The sequence below is a fragment of the Saccoglossus kowalevskii genome, chromosome 11 (genome assembly GCF_978046115.1).
Source record: "Saccoglossus kowalevskii chromosome 11, keSacKowa6.1, whole genome shotgun sequence".
Classification (NCBI taxonomy): Eukaryota; Metazoa; Hemichordata; class Enteropneusta; family Harrimaniidae; genus Saccoglossus; species Saccoglossus kowalevskii.
Genome location: NC_140651.1, coordinates 9145571 through 9165360, shown reverse-complemented (window position 1 = coordinate 9165360; position 19790 = coordinate 9145571). Strand labels below are relative to the sequence as shown.

Below are 19790 nucleotides of genomic sequence, written 5' to 3'. Positions count from 1 at the left end.
GCGAACCACTGTACCATGCATTTCTATGGGCTCTGTGGGCGCTGCTGTGGAACGCCGGTGAAAATAGCTAAATTTGAGAAAACAACACAAACTCAACTTTGAAGTAATCCTGAACAATCAAATTTATACATGTTACACACGCAGGGGTAATCTTGTTACACTGTTCAGGGAAGTCTCAACAACCATTTCAAAGTACCGTTTTCTGAGAGTTTTCGGCCTTTGTTTTCACCATGATGGTTGCCAGGCGGTGAAAATGCCCGGATGTCCGCCATGAGAATACCCAGTAGCATTCTGTCAATATATTACAATATGGCAGATCGTAAAAAAATACTGATTGCATATAATATTGACCTTTATTTGACATAATATATTTATGATATGATATATTCTTGAGTGACTTCAAACTTGTCATTTTAAAATATTGCCTTTTCACATCCCACCACTAGGTGGCGCTATTCAGTCATCTTTATTTGGGACATGTTTCTTCGACAATGCTATCTCTCTTATCACAGTTACAAAGCTACTCATTTCGGCGACTACTTCAGTATCACTGTTAATTTCAACATCACTTTTTTCGCTACAGTCATCTAGTTTTTCTGCCCGATCTGTGCCAAGTCGTTTTTGCACCAGTCCTTGAAACTTGAGTAGTTTTTCGTGATGCTCCGACGGGATCTCATCTGCTAAGAAAGCGATGAGTTGAGGCACGCATCGTCCCGGCACGTGGATCATACAGTTGGTATATGTTTGGAATAACATAACACTACATAAGTGCAGCAGCATGGCAGGCTCTTCCTCGTTACGAATCTGCTCTGCTAAGGCCTGTCTGTGGTTGAATATAAGTTGCCTGCAAAGAACACACAGGAAGCAGAATTACAATAACCACATTGAACAATGACATAATTTACATTAATACAAGGATATTTTGAATGATACAAGAGTAGGCAAACTTCTCAGCCAAGTACATGAATCTTCACCACGTTGCTTTACTTGGGGTTAATGCCATGTTACCTTACAGGTGTAGGAATGTAGAATAATATAATATTCCTCCACTATTTCTGTCTGAACACCAGGGATTATTTGCTCAACTTTAAATCAATGTTTTTCTTGTGTATGGGCACACAATTCAATATTTAAGTTGTATTAGTTCTTGCATTTGCTCTATTTTTTGGATTATAGGAATATTTTGACCATGGATACATCTCATCTATCTAACGCATGCATTATTAAAAGATAACTTTTAAATAAATAACTTACTAATATGTATAGAAAATTGTAGTAAAATATATTATACATCTATCACCGAAACGTCAAAAATTACAGCGTGCCGTAATTTTGCGGTATTTTCATCCTACCATATTAGGAAATGTGAAATGTGAGTTTGACCGGATTTAACACAAAGAAGTTCGCTGATTCTGTTCTAAACATTTTGGATTTCGGCATTCCTATGGTGTATCCGTGGAAGGAAAAGATGTATAATAATAAGGTTATTATGAGAATACCTCAAAGTATGCACTCAGAAAGTACACCGTCGCATCGACCTCTGCTGCGTGTCGGTCGATACTCCAGCTGTACTTTCTTCGTGCAGACTTTGAGGTATTCTGGTAATAATCTCATAATATAATCACAGTGGCATGCAATGACATATAACAAACCCTGATATTTCCTATTAAATTTAAATCTGCAAAAAAGTGAAATCTAAGATATACATTTTTACAATCTCACAGCAAGCATGTCCACATCTACAGTGAGGAACAAAATTACGAAGAAAACTACAATATGTCACTATTTTCTCTTACTGATGAAAGAGCGTCTCCAGTAAAATTAAAACTATTTACTAATGACTCTGTGTTACTTTATTACCTGTCTTTCTTCTTATCAGACTTTTTTAACATCACATCACAGAGAGAACATGCATCATCAAAATGACTATTAAAATCATCCAAATTCTGAAAAAAAGAACAGATAAAAATCATTATACTGTAAATCGTTAGAGATACCCATTCTTATTTACTTGTATCACACACCATGAAAGCACATGTCAGAGTCGAAGCTTAATACTTCCAAATGGCAGAACAGTTCTTGTGCTGCAAGTATTAAAACTGGAAATTATTTGCAGTGATTCTCAAGGGGTTTATTTTCTCTATTTTTGCTGAAGGGATGATTCAGTGAGAAATACCTTTTTCTTACATTAAACTCATTATTTAAAAAAAAAAAAAAATCAGTGATAATAAACTGCATATAAAACACCCAAAAATTCTTTTCAGTGAAAATGAACTTCAGAACTTGGCAAAACCACTGGATACTTGATGAGAAACCAGATAGTATTCAAATAGTCAACAGATTTACTTTGATAAATCTATGCTATTAATGTACACTACATTGTTGTACACAAGTCAGGAATTATAGAGTTTCAATTAGGGAATTTTGATTTTCAATACTCTGATCATCAGAACAAACAATCTGTCATTCTGGTCAAGTTAAAGGGGTATAATATCCAGGTTCATATCACAAAATAAGAATTCAGATAGAACAATGGTAAATATTTCTCCTAATAAAACCTGATTCTTCATATTTTATATAACTATATGAATTTCAGTGGTTAGAGAGGCAATGAGACAAACTACTCACCTTTTCTGTCAATGAATTGTGTAATTTTGTCATCTTGCTCTGAATATTAGCTGGAAACTTATTAAGTAGCTTGGCTCTCAGCTGTAAAAAATGTAGGAAGTAGAAAGTATTCAATTGGTACATGTGGACAGAATGAAAGCTAATAGTGCTGTAGAACACTTTATTTTGACTTAATTGGTAAATCAGTGAACATATAATCCCAGGAAGTGTTTTTTTTTTTAGTTATCTATGAATTTAAATGACATTTCTCAACCCAATTTATGTTTATTTATAGCACAACTAAATTGGAAATACTAAAAATAAACTACAGTAGTAAGATTATTCTCACCTCTGGTGTAAGAGTGCTAGAGTCTTCTACTCTCAACATGTTATCATTAGCTAAAGCTTCAAAGAGCAGATTAGAAATATCAGAACAGAGAGTCTTCAAGATATACCTGTATAACTGACCTTGGAGATCCTCTGCAAGAGAAAATAGATAATGAAATCGATAACCAGTGGCATGTAAGGGACAACATCAAAAGTTCAATGTAGGATAAAAAACTTAATTCCTTTAGTTTTTTCCCAATCCCCCCACCCCCACTGAAACTTAATTGATAAATATTGATCATGGCATCAGACTACATTCACCATTAAATACAAATTGATAATCGGACAGTAGTATGGCATAGCAGTTGGTTGTCGGCCAAAAAACCCAGCCACCAAACCTTCGGCCGTTCAAGAGGAAATAATGAAGGGGAATATACGCATGCGCAAAATACTTTTTTGGGTTCTGCGCATGCTCTATGTCCTGAAATTGACCTCATTTACACTCGGACCAAAACATTTTCTCGTCTTGGATGTGTTTTTTTATTTTCTGTTATTTTTGTCCATGATTGGATAGGAAAAAAACGAACTACAAATACTCCAAGATTTTTTTGACTTCATTAAAAAATAAAATCGTTTTTGTAGGATGGAAACTGTTTGAGGTCAAAACCCCTCACCCCCAAACTAAAGCAAATAAGTTTTTTATCCGACATCGATCTTTTGACATCGTCCCTAATTCAGCTCAGGATCATGTATGTGGATGTTACTTATTACCATGATCACAAAACAGTCAATTGACAGAAATGTGCTCCTACATTACGCATTTCTTTCAAATTGTTATGCATGGCAAATGATGGTTCACTATCTTCAATTTTTACACAGAACATTTCAAACAATTTTAATTTGTTTGTACACTGTATGTTCATTATGTTTCTGATGAATCCAAATGTCGCTTTCAAATTCTGATAATAATACCATGTTTTTCTCCAACAGAAGCACATGTAAATCCCAAGTCTCATTTGTAGTATACTAAATCATTAATTTAGAATATTACTATTTTTTAAATACAGTAAATTGTAAAATGCATATCTGATGTTCAGATCCATCATGATAGTATGTTTTAATGTGATATAGTCAAAAATAAACAAATATAGCATGAAACATTACTGCAATATGTTGAACTATAAATAAATAAATCAAAATTAATTATATAATCAAAAGAAAACTTCTCACCCTTACCGCTGACAATTTTAATTCCTTTCTCAAATAATTTAATATTAGTCCAGAGTCCATTGATTCTATCTTGCAATTCAGAGTGTGTTTTCCGTCTGTCAACACTATCTGATGTACCAGTAGTCTGCATAAATATAGATCTAGCCACTTCTTGGTAAGACTTGGTGAGAGGCCTGCGAAAAAAACAAAATTATCATCAAATACAAAAGTAGGCCACCAGAGGGCAGTAGAGTAATTTTTTTGTGTATTTTAATTAGCAAGATCATCATCACAATTTCTATTTTCAATAATTATGCAAATAAAATGCACCTTAGTATGTACATTTTCCCCCCACAATAGTGGTTTAAATTTCTGGATATTACGAAAGTTTTACTATGTACAGTAAACATTACCTAACCAGTTCAGAAGCGATTTCTGAGATGAAATTGTCAGAACAGTCAGTAAGGTTTTCACTCAGTACGTCTTCTATTTCTTCTTGTGACATAAATTTCAGTTCTTGTGGTCGATCCCGGGATCCTGGAATACAGAACATGAGAAGAAACTAGGTGTTATACTAGTGTCTAATGACATGGTGAGAGATGTAATCCCCAAAACAAAAAAACACAAAGCAAAGAGCAGGGATTCTGTTATCCATTTGCCAAATGGTAAATGTATTGACAGGTGGCTAAATTAATTTGACCAGATTAGCTCAAAGTTTATTTTCAATCTAGAGCGGTTTCTTAAAAAGCAAGGTGTCAATCACTGAGATTGTACTTTGCACATTTTTATGAAAGGAGACAGGACAGCAAGATGCTACTTTAACAAAAATAATATTGACATTCTATTCACAAAATTTCATGTTGTAGGAGCATACTTTTCAGTATACTGTAAAAGGATTAATTATTCACTGGGTTTTAATTTTGCTTATTTCGCTGATTGGAAAATGCGCTAAATTAAAACCCAGTGAATATGTAAAATTTAGCATAGAACACATTATGTAAATAATAAAACCGTGAATTTAAAACCCAGTGAATATGCCTGAAATCGTAAAGCAGTGAAACTTAAACCCAGTGAAAATTAGTCATTTTGCAGTATTTAGAAATCTTTTTTTAAAACAATATTTTTCATGTTGCATTCACTGGTTGTGAAGCTATGAGTGATGATTAAATATTAGCAATCATATTAAAATGTTTGCATGTGAAAAAAAGAAGGATGCAAATGAGATTATAATGTCTTTATATCAATGCAACACAAAATTCAAACATGGAATAAATGATGAACTTTAGAATACGTACCTTGTGTGAAATCATCCATATCATCTTCATCCTCAGCATCTACAAATCTCCCTCCTCTTCCTTTTTTAGCTTTCTTAATCTTGACTTCTCTAGCATTCCCTCCACCTCCGGAATGAGTGCTTCCAGCGCCACCAGTGGCACGTTTCCGTCTCTCATCTCTTTTGTCTTTTTTACCGGACCCAGAAGCGACTGCTTTCTCTTCTTTAAGCATTGCAGGTGCATTTTTAGCATCCTAAAGAGGTAATTAGTACTTGTCGATGTATATATCTATTTGATGTTATGAACAATTACTTATACGTTTGAAAATTAATATTATAATAATAATAATAATAACTGTATTACACAACCAAAACCATCAAAAGTAACAAATAACAAAAGACTAAAATGATAAAACTAACTAAATAAAAGTAAAACATTAATAGGACAAAATAGAAAAAAATAAAGTATAAAATACTAAAACTGACATTGCATAGAAAAGACATTGGTTCTCTCATGGATGCGTAATATATTCAATCAATGTTCATAGATGTACTGGTGCTTAATGTTGCCAGAGCAACAAATACTGCAAAGGTGACTGTATATGCTTTTTTAGGGCCTATCAATAACCAGAACTGAAGTTGTTTAAATTGTTAGAGGCGGGAAGAAATTACACACATATGGACTAGAAACACACATAAATGAATGTAAAACATTGTACGCCTTCTACACAGACTACAATATGGGGGTTTGTCAAAATCGCACTCTCGTACATCAGTTTAATTTAGGAAGCATAGTAGAAAACTGAAGCTTTTGAACTTAACGATGAACACACAAACACAGTTGGACCAACAGCTTTGGGCAGAGAGTTTATTTATTTTTGGAAATAAAAAACTTTTGTCAGTCAAGTTAAAGAAGCATAATTTAGTAGCAGTGAAAATAACTCCAGAAGACCTGTCAGTGACTTTCAAAACATTTTCACAAATTTTGCCATAATCAGCAGCGAAAATTAATCAGTTTACAGTTTATCCAGACATAAGCTGTACTCTGTTTACTATATGTTGTGTTGACTAACATAATAGTTGGATATTGTTTTTAAAAGTTAAAAATTCAGAAGAGTTCACTCAGATGCAAGGATAGCCAACCTGCTATCTGGCAGATCCCTGGTCAATGTTTATTACGATTGGTTCAAGCAGTTTATGTTGATGGGAACGAGGTGTGAAAAATGGGTTAAATCGGTTCACATAGTGTAATTCAAAATTGGGAATAGGTAAATGATCAAAAAACTTGTGGCGTGACAATAATATTGAACCAAGTTATGTACCAGGGAATGAAAGAAACTTGCAGCATATGACCCTTTAGTAATTAAGTCATTACTTCGCTGTGTGACATGCAAGCACATCAAAGACATTAAATATCCTTACCTTCTCAGCTTTTTTCTTCATTAGATTTTCAAACGGGGATTTACACTTTGTTAGAAATGACTGACTTGCTACAATACTGTCACAGAATACCCTGGCATTTGGTTTATCTTTCATAATCTTATTTAATAACTGATTGGCATCGGTGTCTGTAAATGGTGATGGAAGCAGAGGCTGAAAAAAAATATGGTCAAGATTCAGTTCTAATCCATTAATCTGATTAAAATCTGAGGTTAACCAATTGGAGCAGATCTTACTAAACCATGCCATGTCATTCTAAAAAGTGGCCTGTAACACTAATTCTGATTGGTTGATCCATCATTTGCATACCACATGTAGTTGGTCAGATGTAGTTAGAAGTGTGTACACTGAAAGTACTGTAATAAAGCTACATCAGATTTAATCAGACAGATAATCTCCCAGACTCATTCCACAGAGAAAATTCTTGAATTTACAATCAAATAATTAGATAGAAATAATGAACTAATGTTATGAATGTGAAGTTGTCATTGAATATTGACTACTTATCTAATGCCCTATTTTGGTTTACCATTTTTATGTTTTTTTTTTATAATTCCTTTGTTAGCATATCATCTGCTGAAAACCTCCATAAATAACCAACTGACTTGGAAACAAAGGCAATCAGTAATAAACAATACTGTGAAATGTTTATTAATTATATTCATAAAAAACAATAATGTTCTGATGCATAATGCAAGTCAAGTGTAAGTGTATATGACTGCCATGTTACATACTATCCTTGATACAAACAGCATCTAGAAACCAAATATCAAACTTGTCTGTCAACTTGTTTCAGAGAAGTCACATACTCACCGATATATCAACCCATGTATTAGTATTTAAGGCTTCATCTATACTTGCATCCATCTGATCTTGGATAGATCTACCAACACATACAGTGTGTAAATACAGCACATCTTGTGACTTGTATCTTCTCTTCAAATAGGATTTACCATCCTGTATGCCAAGTCTGGCTAACGTGTCATATTCTGAATTAAGGGTCAAAGGTCATACTTTAGATCATAAGATAGAAAGAATGTAATTTTGACTGTTACTCATGATGTAAAGGAATTAAAATAGTTTTTTGTTGTTGCCAAGAATGAAAAAGATTTTTGTTTAAATATGAATTCTGCTGCTTAGCAATGACAACAAAAACTGAAATTTGACTGATGTTGGTAATGCCGGAGTACTAATTTAACCATTTAAAAAGCCATAGAACACATATTACTGATGTAAAATGACTGTCTTTTGCATATGGCCGCCAGTCAGACACGAGTGGTACAATAACTGTGGTGCTGTAAAGACTAAGAACTGGTCCTAGCAAAATCATTAATCAAAGTTAAAAATCTGCAAAGCTCCCGTGTGATTACTAAATATGCAATCATTATTGATTTATAAAAACATATTTAGAAAATGAAAATTTGATAAAATATGTTGTGATTTTGCTTAAACAAATCGAAATGAGACAATATGCAAATTACCTAATTATTATGCATAGACATGGCCCCAAAGCAAATAATGTCTGAACATTACATAATGATGGTCTTTAATTAAATCAGCAATATGATAGTAATTAGATACTATGTTTCAAAACATTTTTATGTTGGCTTTAATTACAAAATATAATTAAAACTATGTCAATAATTAATATATTTATAGTATACCTAAGTAACCATTTTGTTGATAAAATGAATCAACCCAATTATTCTGTGTTTTGGCATATATATCTGGTACATATGAAGACTTATCTTGCTTTCCACCAACCACACTGCCTTTCAGTCTGCCTTGCTCGACCAGCTTCTCTATTACATCTGTAATTTAAACATGGAGCAAAATTATTCCTAAAATTCTTAGTAATCCCAATTACAGTGGTAGATTCAGTGTGTACAGGATAGACATATCTAATGACACCATCAAGCTATTAGGCATACCAATAGATTTTGCACCAGTTTAAAAAAAATCGTATCGTTTTTTTTCTTCAATATCAATTCCAAAAGATTATATTCAGCATGGGTAATTTACGTCACATTGCATTAAAAACATTTTTTGGTCAAAGAAAGTTCAATGAAGAATGCGTATAACTTGAAAATATTCAACTGTTTTTTCACAGACACTAATAAATTTCACATCATACATTATAGGGTACAAAAATAATATTGTAATAATAAAATGTACATATTTTTTGTTAACATGTGTGTTCATTGTACATGTACAAGAGAGTTGTGGAAATCAATTACAACACAACTGATTTTATGAAAAAATGTTTTCATTTCCACAAACATGTAATATAACCCACACTAACTTAAATGGCGAGAGAAAATTGTCATTTGAATAATTTTTTGAGGGGTGCTTGACTAAGCGTTCACCTCTTAAAAACTTCATTTCAAAATTTAGATTCTATACTTACTGTAGAATAATTTTTCATGAAATTTGTACTGGTTGAGAAGACTTATAACTGGTGTTGGTCTGAAATATAGCATAATTGTTTAGTAATGTTATTATTCAAACAATGCTAAATAAAGGACACAAACTTAGAACAATCTTTATCCCCGTGACGTTACTGCACTATCAGTATTGAATAATTTAGATTATAAATTATCTTGTTTTCAGACTTCAATATAAAACATCAGTAACTGGATTAAATCAGGCCGATTTATGTGATACAAAACATATAGTCATGTGTAGAGCTCATCTTCACTGGCGGGAGACAGTATAACGCTATATTTATGATGTACTGATAGTCAACAATTCAACAAACAAAACATAAAAACAGGAAACATATGTGGCATCACTATTGACTACAAAAGCATTTTGCATTTAAATATATACACTTGTAACATTCAAATTAAGATACATTTTCATAAATACCTACCGTTAAAAATCCTAATTAAGGCCGCTGCTTTAACTAAAACTCAATTTTTTAATGGGTGACTTCAGATGCGCAAAGTCTGGGTGCGGCTTTAATTAGGGCATTCATTTCAATAACAGCGGGAAAATGTTTCAGAAAACAAAAGCATGCAGGGATAATGATATGCTAATGAGATGAGACATAAAAGAAACTTTGTTGCAATCCTAAGAGCTCTTTTGAAGTTTCGCACACAGACAAACTTGTACACACAATAAATACACACTGTACAAAATACTGCATAATAAATTGGTATATCTCTTTCTAAAATATGTGGTGGCCCTGAAAAGGACCGTTTGGTTTGTGTGTGCAAGATAGCACACGATTAAAATCACAGAAAATCTCCATCGTCTTCATCATCACTGGCAAATATGTCAGCTATCTGCTCCCCAAGCACCTCATTGTCTTCCTTGTCAGTTTCGCAATCTCCATAAATGAGATGATCCTCCTACCAATCCAGTGCATTTGAAATACCAGGCTTCTTGAAAGAGTTGATGCCGGGACAGCATTCCAAGACGCCACTACCCATTCCAGCATGATTTTCTTTTCCAGTGCCTTTCGTTTTCCTGCTGCAGTCAATATAACATCACCAGTCTTCATCCAGTTGTCCCACTCGTTGTGCATATATGATTTTAATGGCTTATTAACACCAACATCTAAGGGCTGGAGAATAGATGTCAGACCACCAGGAATGACAATTATCAACGGGTGTAATTTTGTACCGTCAACACATACAGTCAACACAGCTGTGAAGCCTTTCTTTTCAGAGTTTGTGGTTCTTATGTGGACAGTTTTGTCACAACTGTACTTGAGGGTTCAGTTGCCAGCATGTCAAAACGTAGTGGCGTTTCGTCCATGTTATAAATGTCTGACAGTGGATACTTATGCTGTTGATATTTATACTGTGGATATTTTTTCTTCGTAATCGGGTGGCAGTTTCTGACCTATCAATGTCCTGGTGCAAGTTGATAACGTATGGCATTGCTTGAAGGCACAAAGCCGACCATTTGATGCTTTGAAGTCTGGATATTCACTGATATGATAAGCTTGCATCTGGAGTTGACGACCAGAAACTGCATTACCATTCTTACGATGTTCGTTGAACCATATTGCATCAGTTTGTTGTCAAGGTTTTTACTTACCAGCACCCGATAACCTCTTCTTGGTACGTTTGCTGTTAAATATTTCTTTTTTAGAATGAAACCAGTTACGGACTTGTTTTTCATTTATACCGAAATGAACAGCAGTTTTGCGGTTATTCTTCCACTCAATACAATACAATACAATTTTATTTCACCAGATAAATTACATTACAAAGTACAAAACGAAGATAGAGATATACATAACTATCTGGCGAGGACAAGAGAGAGGTAGTTCTAGAGGTAGTTCAAGCGCCTTACTGACAACTTTCAGTTTAAAATCGGCATTGTATGATGCTTGTCTAACGGACATCTTGAAGAATGCGTGGTAGGTGATAATATTTGTACGTAAGCGATAGCGATATATAGTGCGAACAGATGTACTGAACTCAGAATGAAAGATTCTTGCTTTTACTCCAGTATTTATGGAAACTTTTTGAATAAAGTTTTTGTTTTCTGTCAAGCTAGTGCTAAGAATGCTCTCACTTGTACGGAATCTGAGTAACAGCTAGGAAATGAAACATTTATTTGTTGCATTTTAGTAAAGGATTAGACTGTCTTGTATTTACCGTTGTCTCCTAAAAGTTATTGTTTTCATTTGTGTTACTGCCAAGATCATTCTCACTCAATTGCAGTCTGGGTGAATGTATGAAATGAAACACATTAGACCATCACATATGTGAATGTTCCGGAGCGGCTTATATTGCAGGGTTTCTCTGGGACCAAAACTTGTCAATTTCAACAAGAAACAATGTCTCAAGTTAGGGGTGCAGCGTCTATTACAGCTGCAGCCTCAATTATGATTTTTACGGTAGTACCATATAATAATAGAAGTACAATACCTTGTGATAGCACTGAACACACCTCTTATAATGGCAGTCTGTCTGGCTACGTAGGATTCTGTGAATATGATATCTCTATCATACTGATCCATCTGTCCTTTAATTATTGTCCCTAATCTTTGTTCTATCACCTGAAACAAATTTGTTGTGATACACAATGAGATGACTGTCATTAACAATTGACCATGAAGACACATCATACATGGAAATCTATTTTCCATAAAGTACTTTGAGACACTCCCTAAACAAAAATCTTTTCCTAGAGACCCAATGTTACACATTTTACCTTAGTGTAAACAGCATAATATTGCACAACCCAAAGAGAGCACAGACTAGTAAATCATATAATAGAATTCACTTTTATTGTTTTCAGCTATAAAGTACTGTAAACCATATATTTTCACTGACATTTAACTATTTTTAATGTTTTTAGCATATTCAGTTTTAATTTCACAATTTGTCAAGTAAATTTCATTGTTATTTCATATTTTCACATAGATTTAACGTATTTATTTATCAGTGAAAATAGAAAAATTAAAACTCAGCGAATAATTAATGCATTTACAGTACTAGATCTTGTGACCTATGTTCAATAATTGATGTACATATAGATTGGCACAATATAAATTAGAGAGAGCCACCTAGAGGAAATGTACATGCTAATTTCTGTCTTATCAGTCTCAGGAAGTAAATGTAGAAATCTTACCTCTATAATGAAATCACCAGGTAAATCATAATGTTTTGTTAACTCTGCGATTGACACCTGACCTGATTCCTGTAACTTGTCATTGATTTCATCAGCTATCAAATCTAAATACTCACTGTAATGTAAAGGTTATGTAATTAAATTTATTACTAGAAATAACATGATAGGCAGATGAGTACACCTCAGTGATTTCTTAATGCAGAAGAGAGCTTGAAATTCTGAGCTGAGAGAACTCCCAATTTCAAAGCCATATATGATAAAATATGGAGAATATCAGTAGTTTTCTTTGGGGTATCATGGCAACTGCCTTTGAAGCGTGCATGAATGTGGGGTTATGATTTGTGACTGGGTTATATGCAAAATAAGTAAGAAATACCAGGCTATGCAAACAAATCAATCACAGGAAACGAATACGTAAGTAATAAACGCGTAAGAGTAGTTTATTACGTCAATACAGTATATCCACTGATATACCGGAGAATTTACCATAGAGTAACAAGTAAACAAACGGTAACCATAGCAACGCGGTAAAGACTGGCGCTAAAATAGTTGCGCATCCTATTTATAGGCTCGGTAGGATACTGAACCCTAGGCGGGAATGTCCCTAATTGGTCGAAAGTTAACATTATAGAAATGCATAACAAAGTGCTGTTTTCTATCACGTTTCACGGTACAAGGTTTTACCCAGAATTCAACACGTTCTGTACCAACACATATTGCTATGCGCAGAACTGAAATTCTGGCATCGTTCTGCGCAAAAACCGTTTTTAGCGCTTGAGTTGTTTCCGGGTTAGCCTTCCATGTGCTTATCGTGCGATTTATTGTACCAATATCACATTTTCTGGACGTATTCCTACACAATCATGCTAAGAGTATCCAAAAGAGTCAAGCAGGCAAGTTTAGCCGCAAAATTACGTGGGAAATTGGCTTCAACTGCTCACTCGATCGCCGATGTTGTCCGTCGGCACACAAGGTCGTTCGCTTTCTGATCTTTCTTCCGAGATTTTGACTCGAATATTCGGGTTTTGTTGCTTTTTTAATGACAGTGATGACTATAGTTCACAGTTCGAGAAAGTTAAAACGATGTGCTCACTTCGAATGGTTTGTAGGCGATTTTATGCTATCGCGTCGAATGATTTGTTCGTTATGGGAATGACGGCAAGCTCTATTGCCAGCCGTGCTTTTCACAGATTTAAGCTGATGAAGGCGAGATCGCTCGTTGCTAATGAAATAGGGTAACTTTCCGATTTGATCATTCAAAAAGGGCCATCTCAAGTAAGACAAGTGGTGAGAAATTTGCTGGAAAATTTAAAGGGTCACGAATGGGATGATTCAAAGAAATATTTGGAAGTCTCTCTTGCAGTTCTATTTAGCACGAAAAGATCAGCAATTTCTAAGAAAGCCACTGGGAGTCGAGCCTACATCAGTAAAATCTTAAATCAGCACCAGGCAGTAGGTGAAAAGTTGTCTGGATTTGATGAGAGTGCCCTTTGGCAATTACGATTAAATAAAGATAAAACATTTGCCAAATCAGTATTATCTGTATCATTTTTCAAGGAAGCCATTACATCAGATATTCTGCCTCCTTCTGTTAAATTGGCTTTAATAGCAGCACCATCTTCCCAGAAATTAGATCCAACTACAAATGACACTAAATTATGGAATGATTCTGAAGCAGAACACATATTTATCCATCTAGGGGGCGGTCTATCTGAATCTGACAATGATGGTTTAGAGAAATCTCTGAGAACACAAGAAAATGTTTCAAGAATTCTCAAATTAACCACTTTATGAAATAATTTGAAACGGTTCCACACTATGGTGTCAGAAACTGCCTCTCAAAATAAAAAGGGCTGGTTTGTTCATGATATTGAAGGCCTGGTTTGGAGAAGTGTCCTCAACATATTGACTGAAAAGAAATTGGATTATGACCTTGATGAAAATGAGAGACAGAAGTTAGAAATATTTGTAGGTGAGGGTGGCCACACTTTCCAAGATTTCAAGGGAGTGTCCCAAAATTTCAAAGTATTTGCCATCAGTGGTGCTATACGTCTGATAAAATATAATGGTAATGAAGTATGGAGAAATCCAAATCCAGTCTTCTGATGCAAGCCACATTCCATTTGCCATTATAAATGCCCCAGAGAGTGATGCACTGATAGAAGTTGATATTCTTCCTGTTCTGGCATGCACTGAAAAATTTGCCCAACATGATATAAAGGGGATGAAATACTGTAGAAAACTGGAACGAGATGAAAAGTATAAAAGTTTGGTCTTGCAGAGAAAGAATACCAGTTTTTTCTGCAATTTATGTTTGGCTACAGTTCATAAATGTCACAATCCAAATCATGAATGGGATATGTCTATCACTCTTGCGGATATGAATTCATGGGCAGAAGAAAAAAGTAATGGTCAGAGTAATCATCCTCTTATAAAGTATGACCCCATAAATGAATACACTATGGATCACCTTCATGCTAAATTGAGAAACATGGGTAAACTAATTGACAAGCTCTTCAACAAGGCTCAAAAGATCAACCAACAACTGGAATTTATACAAAAGTTTGCAAAGTTATCTGAAGATCAAAAACATAATGTGAAGCAATATGAAACAAAACTGGTCGACCAATTTGATACCAAGGTTGACATTAATGAAGCAAATCATTCAGCAAAGTTACTTCAAGTTACTAAAAAGGATGATCTTAACAAACTTGATAAGAAACTTGAAGCAGCTTCACTAGCATTTGAAATTAAATACACTGAACACACTGAAGTGAATTTGTTGGATTCTGCTGAATCACATTTTGAAATTTTATTTGGCACACACAAGGAATACAAATGCACACTATGTGCATCACATCTCCATGTTGTATATAAAATCAAGCCAGGTATCACTCGTCACATGCAAACTGTCCATGGTAAGTTCAGCACAAAAGATCTGAAACAAAACACAAGATGCATTACTAATCTCAATATTTAATATCAAAAATCTGTCATAATAATAAATTATTATTTACACTTGGTAAAACTATTCCAAAGTCAGCCTAAATTGCCAAATTTGTAATGACACTATTTTCTATGAAGTCTTTGACTGTAAAAAATGGGGCATGTGGAGGGGGCCTGGCACATTTTCTTTGAAAATCATTTGTTATTAAACTAATCTCAATATTTAATATAAAAAATCTGTCATAATAATAAATTATTATTTACACTTGGTAAAACTATTCTAAAGTCAGCCTAAATTGTCAAATTTGTAATGACACTATTTTCTAGGTATTAATTCTTCAACTTCAAACACATCAATGTGTGTCACGTTTACTGGAGAAATGGGGCAAGTGGAGGGGGCGTGGCACATTTTTTTTGAAAATCATTTGTTATTAACTATATTTAGTATATTCTCACTTTAATATTACATAATTTATTATGAATAATATGTCAGAAAATAATATTGAGAGAAACGAATGAAATGCATTGGTATCAAAAACAGATACATGGAAAATGTTCATTTTATCCCTATACTCATAGTATCTCAATAGTGTATATATTATCTCAATAGTGAATATATGGTATGCAAATTAATGACAAAATACATTATGACACTTTATTCACTACTCCTATGAGGGACATAACGTGTATATGGTCGATCTACATATCGTTGTAAAGCTCTCGAAATCCCCAACAAAATTACGTTTTTCATTTTCACGACCAGCATTTTTGCAACAAAAAAGGCGCCAATAATTGAAGAAATCGAACGTTATTTTCTAAAAATTGCTTTTTTTGTGTGTAAAACGTAAAAAAAAGGAACTTACCGAACGTAACTTTGTGAGCCGCCATGTTGACAATCCATAGGAGGCACTCTCGCGGTAATTCTAACATAACAGTGAGAGGAGTAGGCCAAAAACCACCAAAAATGCAGTAATTTCGCATAATCAATTATAGTCTATAACTATTTATTGAAATGGTCAAAACGATCCGGGTAAAAAACTTTAAATACATCAAAAAAATGAGAATTCCAGTATCAAGTTGGGAATGAGGCTGGTGGGTCAATTGAGGTCATAGAATGGTAATAGCGTGTATGCTAGTTTTTCTTTCAATTTGAAATTGCGCCCTCGTGCGGAGATAAAGTGTATATTGGATGGTACAAAACGCATTGAACTCTGGGATATCACATTTGCCGTGCGTTTGCACTTGTCTCAACAACATGTCTATTTATAGACGTGGTTTAAAGCAAAAAATTGTACATGTATCAAATATACAAAGTAATCAAAACAATATTTAAAAAAACTTTGATAATACAATAATGATAACGATCAAATTGCTTAACACTACAATGAAATTTAATATAAACAGTGTATAAACATAATTAACATCAAGACTGTAAAGTGGTAATTTTCACTGGGCGATAGTCTCAGTACTTTGCTTTATTTAGAGCATATTCACTTGTTCCAGATTCACAAATATACCATCGCCACAATAAATTTCACTTTAATTTAGCAGGATTCAACAAAATTAAAACCCAGAGAAAAATTACTCTATTTACAGTATTTAGATAAAGCACTAAATTAGATTTAGTATAGTTTTAGTATGGTGCCATACCTAAACTGAGAAGAAACTAATTTTCTCAGTATTGTCTATAGAGGGCGCTAGTCAAAAAGAAATGAAGTTCCATTATTTTACTTCATCTGCACAATAAACATATCTGAATGACATCTGCCAAAATTTCTTTATCTCAGAGCAGTTTGAAAAACCTGAAATATTTGATAATATTGCAAATTTTAATATTTATAATTAGATATTTTAAAAAGGTATTAATGATATTTTTGAAGTATAATTTTGTAATATACAATAAGTTCATATTTTTGTAATTGAATTTTGAAATAGACCCAAAATTATGATTATCAATAATTATAACATATCAATGTCCATATGTAGACAAGGCGTTACATTATTGCTATACATTATATCAGACAATATATCATTCTACAGCTCTCCTGCGACCCTGATTCTGCTGAATGTTTTGATGTTAAATTTGGTAACGAAAAATCACAAAACAAAATAGTTTGTTATAAAGTATCAAACAAAGCACTTCACATGAAGCAAATCAACTTAAACATAAGTTTATGGCAGTGAGAGATTTCTAATAGAGCAAATACAATACAGTGAATGGGAGATCAAGTTCAACTTAAGAAAAAATGGTGTTCATATAAAATTCAGAATTCTCTTACCTGTCTATTAACTTTCCTAGAATAAGATTCAAATTCTTGTCACTTTTCACGATGTCATTAGCTTTAGCTTCAATATGACTGAAGTCTACATTGATTATCTAAAACAGAATAAAAGCATCTGTAAATAACTAATCCAAAAACTAGCACACATTTACATGTGTCAGTTGACTTACACTACGCTGTTGCAGTTGATAGTGAAACTGTTGATGTAGTTTCAAATCTAAATATGATTGGAGAGGTTTGAAAAGTTGTGTAATATTCTTAACTTTAGGCTTGACAAGAAGAGGTAATTCTGAGTGCTTAATGAGTACTTGTGTAATACAGTGATTACATTCTGCCTCTTAGAAGTAAAGATGCCTGCACTAGTAGAATTAAACATAGATAAAACTGATTTTGGATTTATTAGCAACACATCTTACCTGCTGCAATTCAACAAGATTAATTCTACCTGTGGGTTGATAGAAATATGTGTCAAAATACAAAGTCGTTGGGTATAATTTTATTCAGTTAATGATTACAACATATATATGTGAATTACTGAGAATAATATCAAAAAAATAGACACACATTAGAATGACTAGATAGCATGTTTAGAAAGTGATTATAACTTAAAGCCATTAAAATTAAGTTTAGGAACTTGTCCAATCTTAATATGAAATATAAGGTAACAGTAGCTCTACACGAGATGACCAGAATAACAACACATAACAATATGATAGAGATGTATACTGTAAACCAATTTAACTTCACATGAGACAAATCATTCTAAAGTTCATTAGTGAGTGAAAATTGTAAAACCTTGTAGCAATGAAAATATCTGTGGAGTACCGGTATCAGTAACTTGTCTTCATAAATCCCATAAAATAATATAATCACAGAAATTCATAGCAGTGCAGTGTCCAGGTACATACAGAGCTTGAACCGAGGTATTGAAGACAGCCTTGATGCCCAATGTCCTTTGAGATTCTCAATGTTATTGTATGTGCTAAGATTATTTTATGAATTTTGGCCTCGAAAATAGTAGATATACTCTGTAGTAGTGTGTGGTGGAGATGTTTACCACAGTGTACAATAACTTCATCTCTAAATTCTCTCATTAACTGGACTTCACAGAGCCATATCAAATGTTATTACCTTGATACCCAATGTGTTTACCTTAGTGCCTCAATATTCTCAATGTTATTTCTATGTGCTAAGGCTCTTTTATATAACTTTGGCCTGGAAATTTTGGCCTGTACAGGTAACTCTGTACTAGTGTGTGATGGAGGTACTTACCACAGTGCACAATAAGTTCATCTCTAATTTCTCTCATTAACTGGGCATGTGTCAGGTACTCTTTGCCATCATTTGTGTGTATCACTTCCAGTGACTTGTCTTCTATGAGTTTATTAACAATCTCAATACAGTTGCGTTCTGATAATCTGTATAATTATAATTGAGACAATCATATTGGAAATTGGAGTAGTTTTTGACTGAGGGAATACCTAATTATACATTGAATCATACACAGCGCCCTCTACAGAGTGTAAATAAAATCGTCGATACGCCAAAAAATAATAAATGGTCAGCATACAAAGCGCACACCTTCAGTTCATTCTCCTTCAATTATTATGCTTGCATGACACTAATATTAATTAATATTCAAAAATGTTGACCAAGAGTAAATTAAAATACTACTAATTCTCAATATAATTGTTACATGTAATTATTATGACCAATATTTTGGTTCATTGCCAATGACTAACGACAAAGAATTGGTATCTATGTTAGGAGAACAACCAGTTTTATTACCCTGTTCAAGTAACTCACCTCTGGGCAGCACTGCTCAGCTGCGCACGCTGAAAGTCTGCTGCCAGACGTTTCACTTCGTTCCAATCTTCAGTCGACATGTTGAAATCACAAGTCAAAATCTCGTACAATCTCACAGATCGTGTGACGTCGTTCTTTCTGCACAGTTCGTTTAGTCAGGTTTGAATTTTAACTGGAATTGTCACACAAGAACTAACAATGCAATACATTTACTAGTTTTCAACTATTCGTTCTTTTTTTAAGATAAAATTTATCTAAACCAAAGAAATTCAATATCGCATCTAGGATCCTCACCAAATTTAATTGAC

At 33.7% G+C, this 19790-nt stretch overlaps 1 protein-coding gene and 1 long non-coding RNA gene across 3 annotated transcripts; both read right to left on the bottom strand.

Moving 5' to 3' along the window:
• Positions 1–339: 339 nt before the first annotated feature.
• LOC100372017 (E3 UFM1-protein ligase 1-like) lies at positions 340–19563 on the bottom strand. Of its 2 annotated transcripts, none has more exons than XM_006815420.3 (17): positions 19483–19563; positions 18949–19094; positions 18093–18121; positions 17674–17771; positions 12449–12563; positions 11743–11873; positions 9264–9322; positions 8521–8667; positions 7670–7845; positions 6839–7009; positions 5439–5670; positions 4557–4680; positions 4165–4337; positions 2957–3087; positions 2629–2709; positions 1861–1946; positions 340–844 (listed from the first exon to the last, which is right to left on the bottom strand). In XM_006815420.3, the coding sequence occupies exons 1-17, from the start codon at positions 19560–19562 to the stop codon at positions 457–459; spliced, it is 2367 nt and encodes a 788-aa protein (XP_006815483.2). In that variant the 5' UTR covers position 19563; the 3' UTR covers positions 340–456. The 2 variants fall into 2 exon arrangements, with proteins under 2 accessions (XP_006815483.2, XP_077864650.2); XM_078008524.2 differs by having other exon boundaries at positions 4171–4337.
• On the bottom strand, positions 15223–16390 carry LOC146736165 (uncharacterized). The gene is made up of 2 exons (XR_014930897.1): positions 16258–16390; positions 15223–15386 (listed from the first exon to the last, which is right to left on the bottom strand). It is a non-coding gene; the product is annotated as an uncharacterized LOC146736165 (long non-coding RNA).
• Positions 19564–19790: the final 227 nt, after the last annotated feature.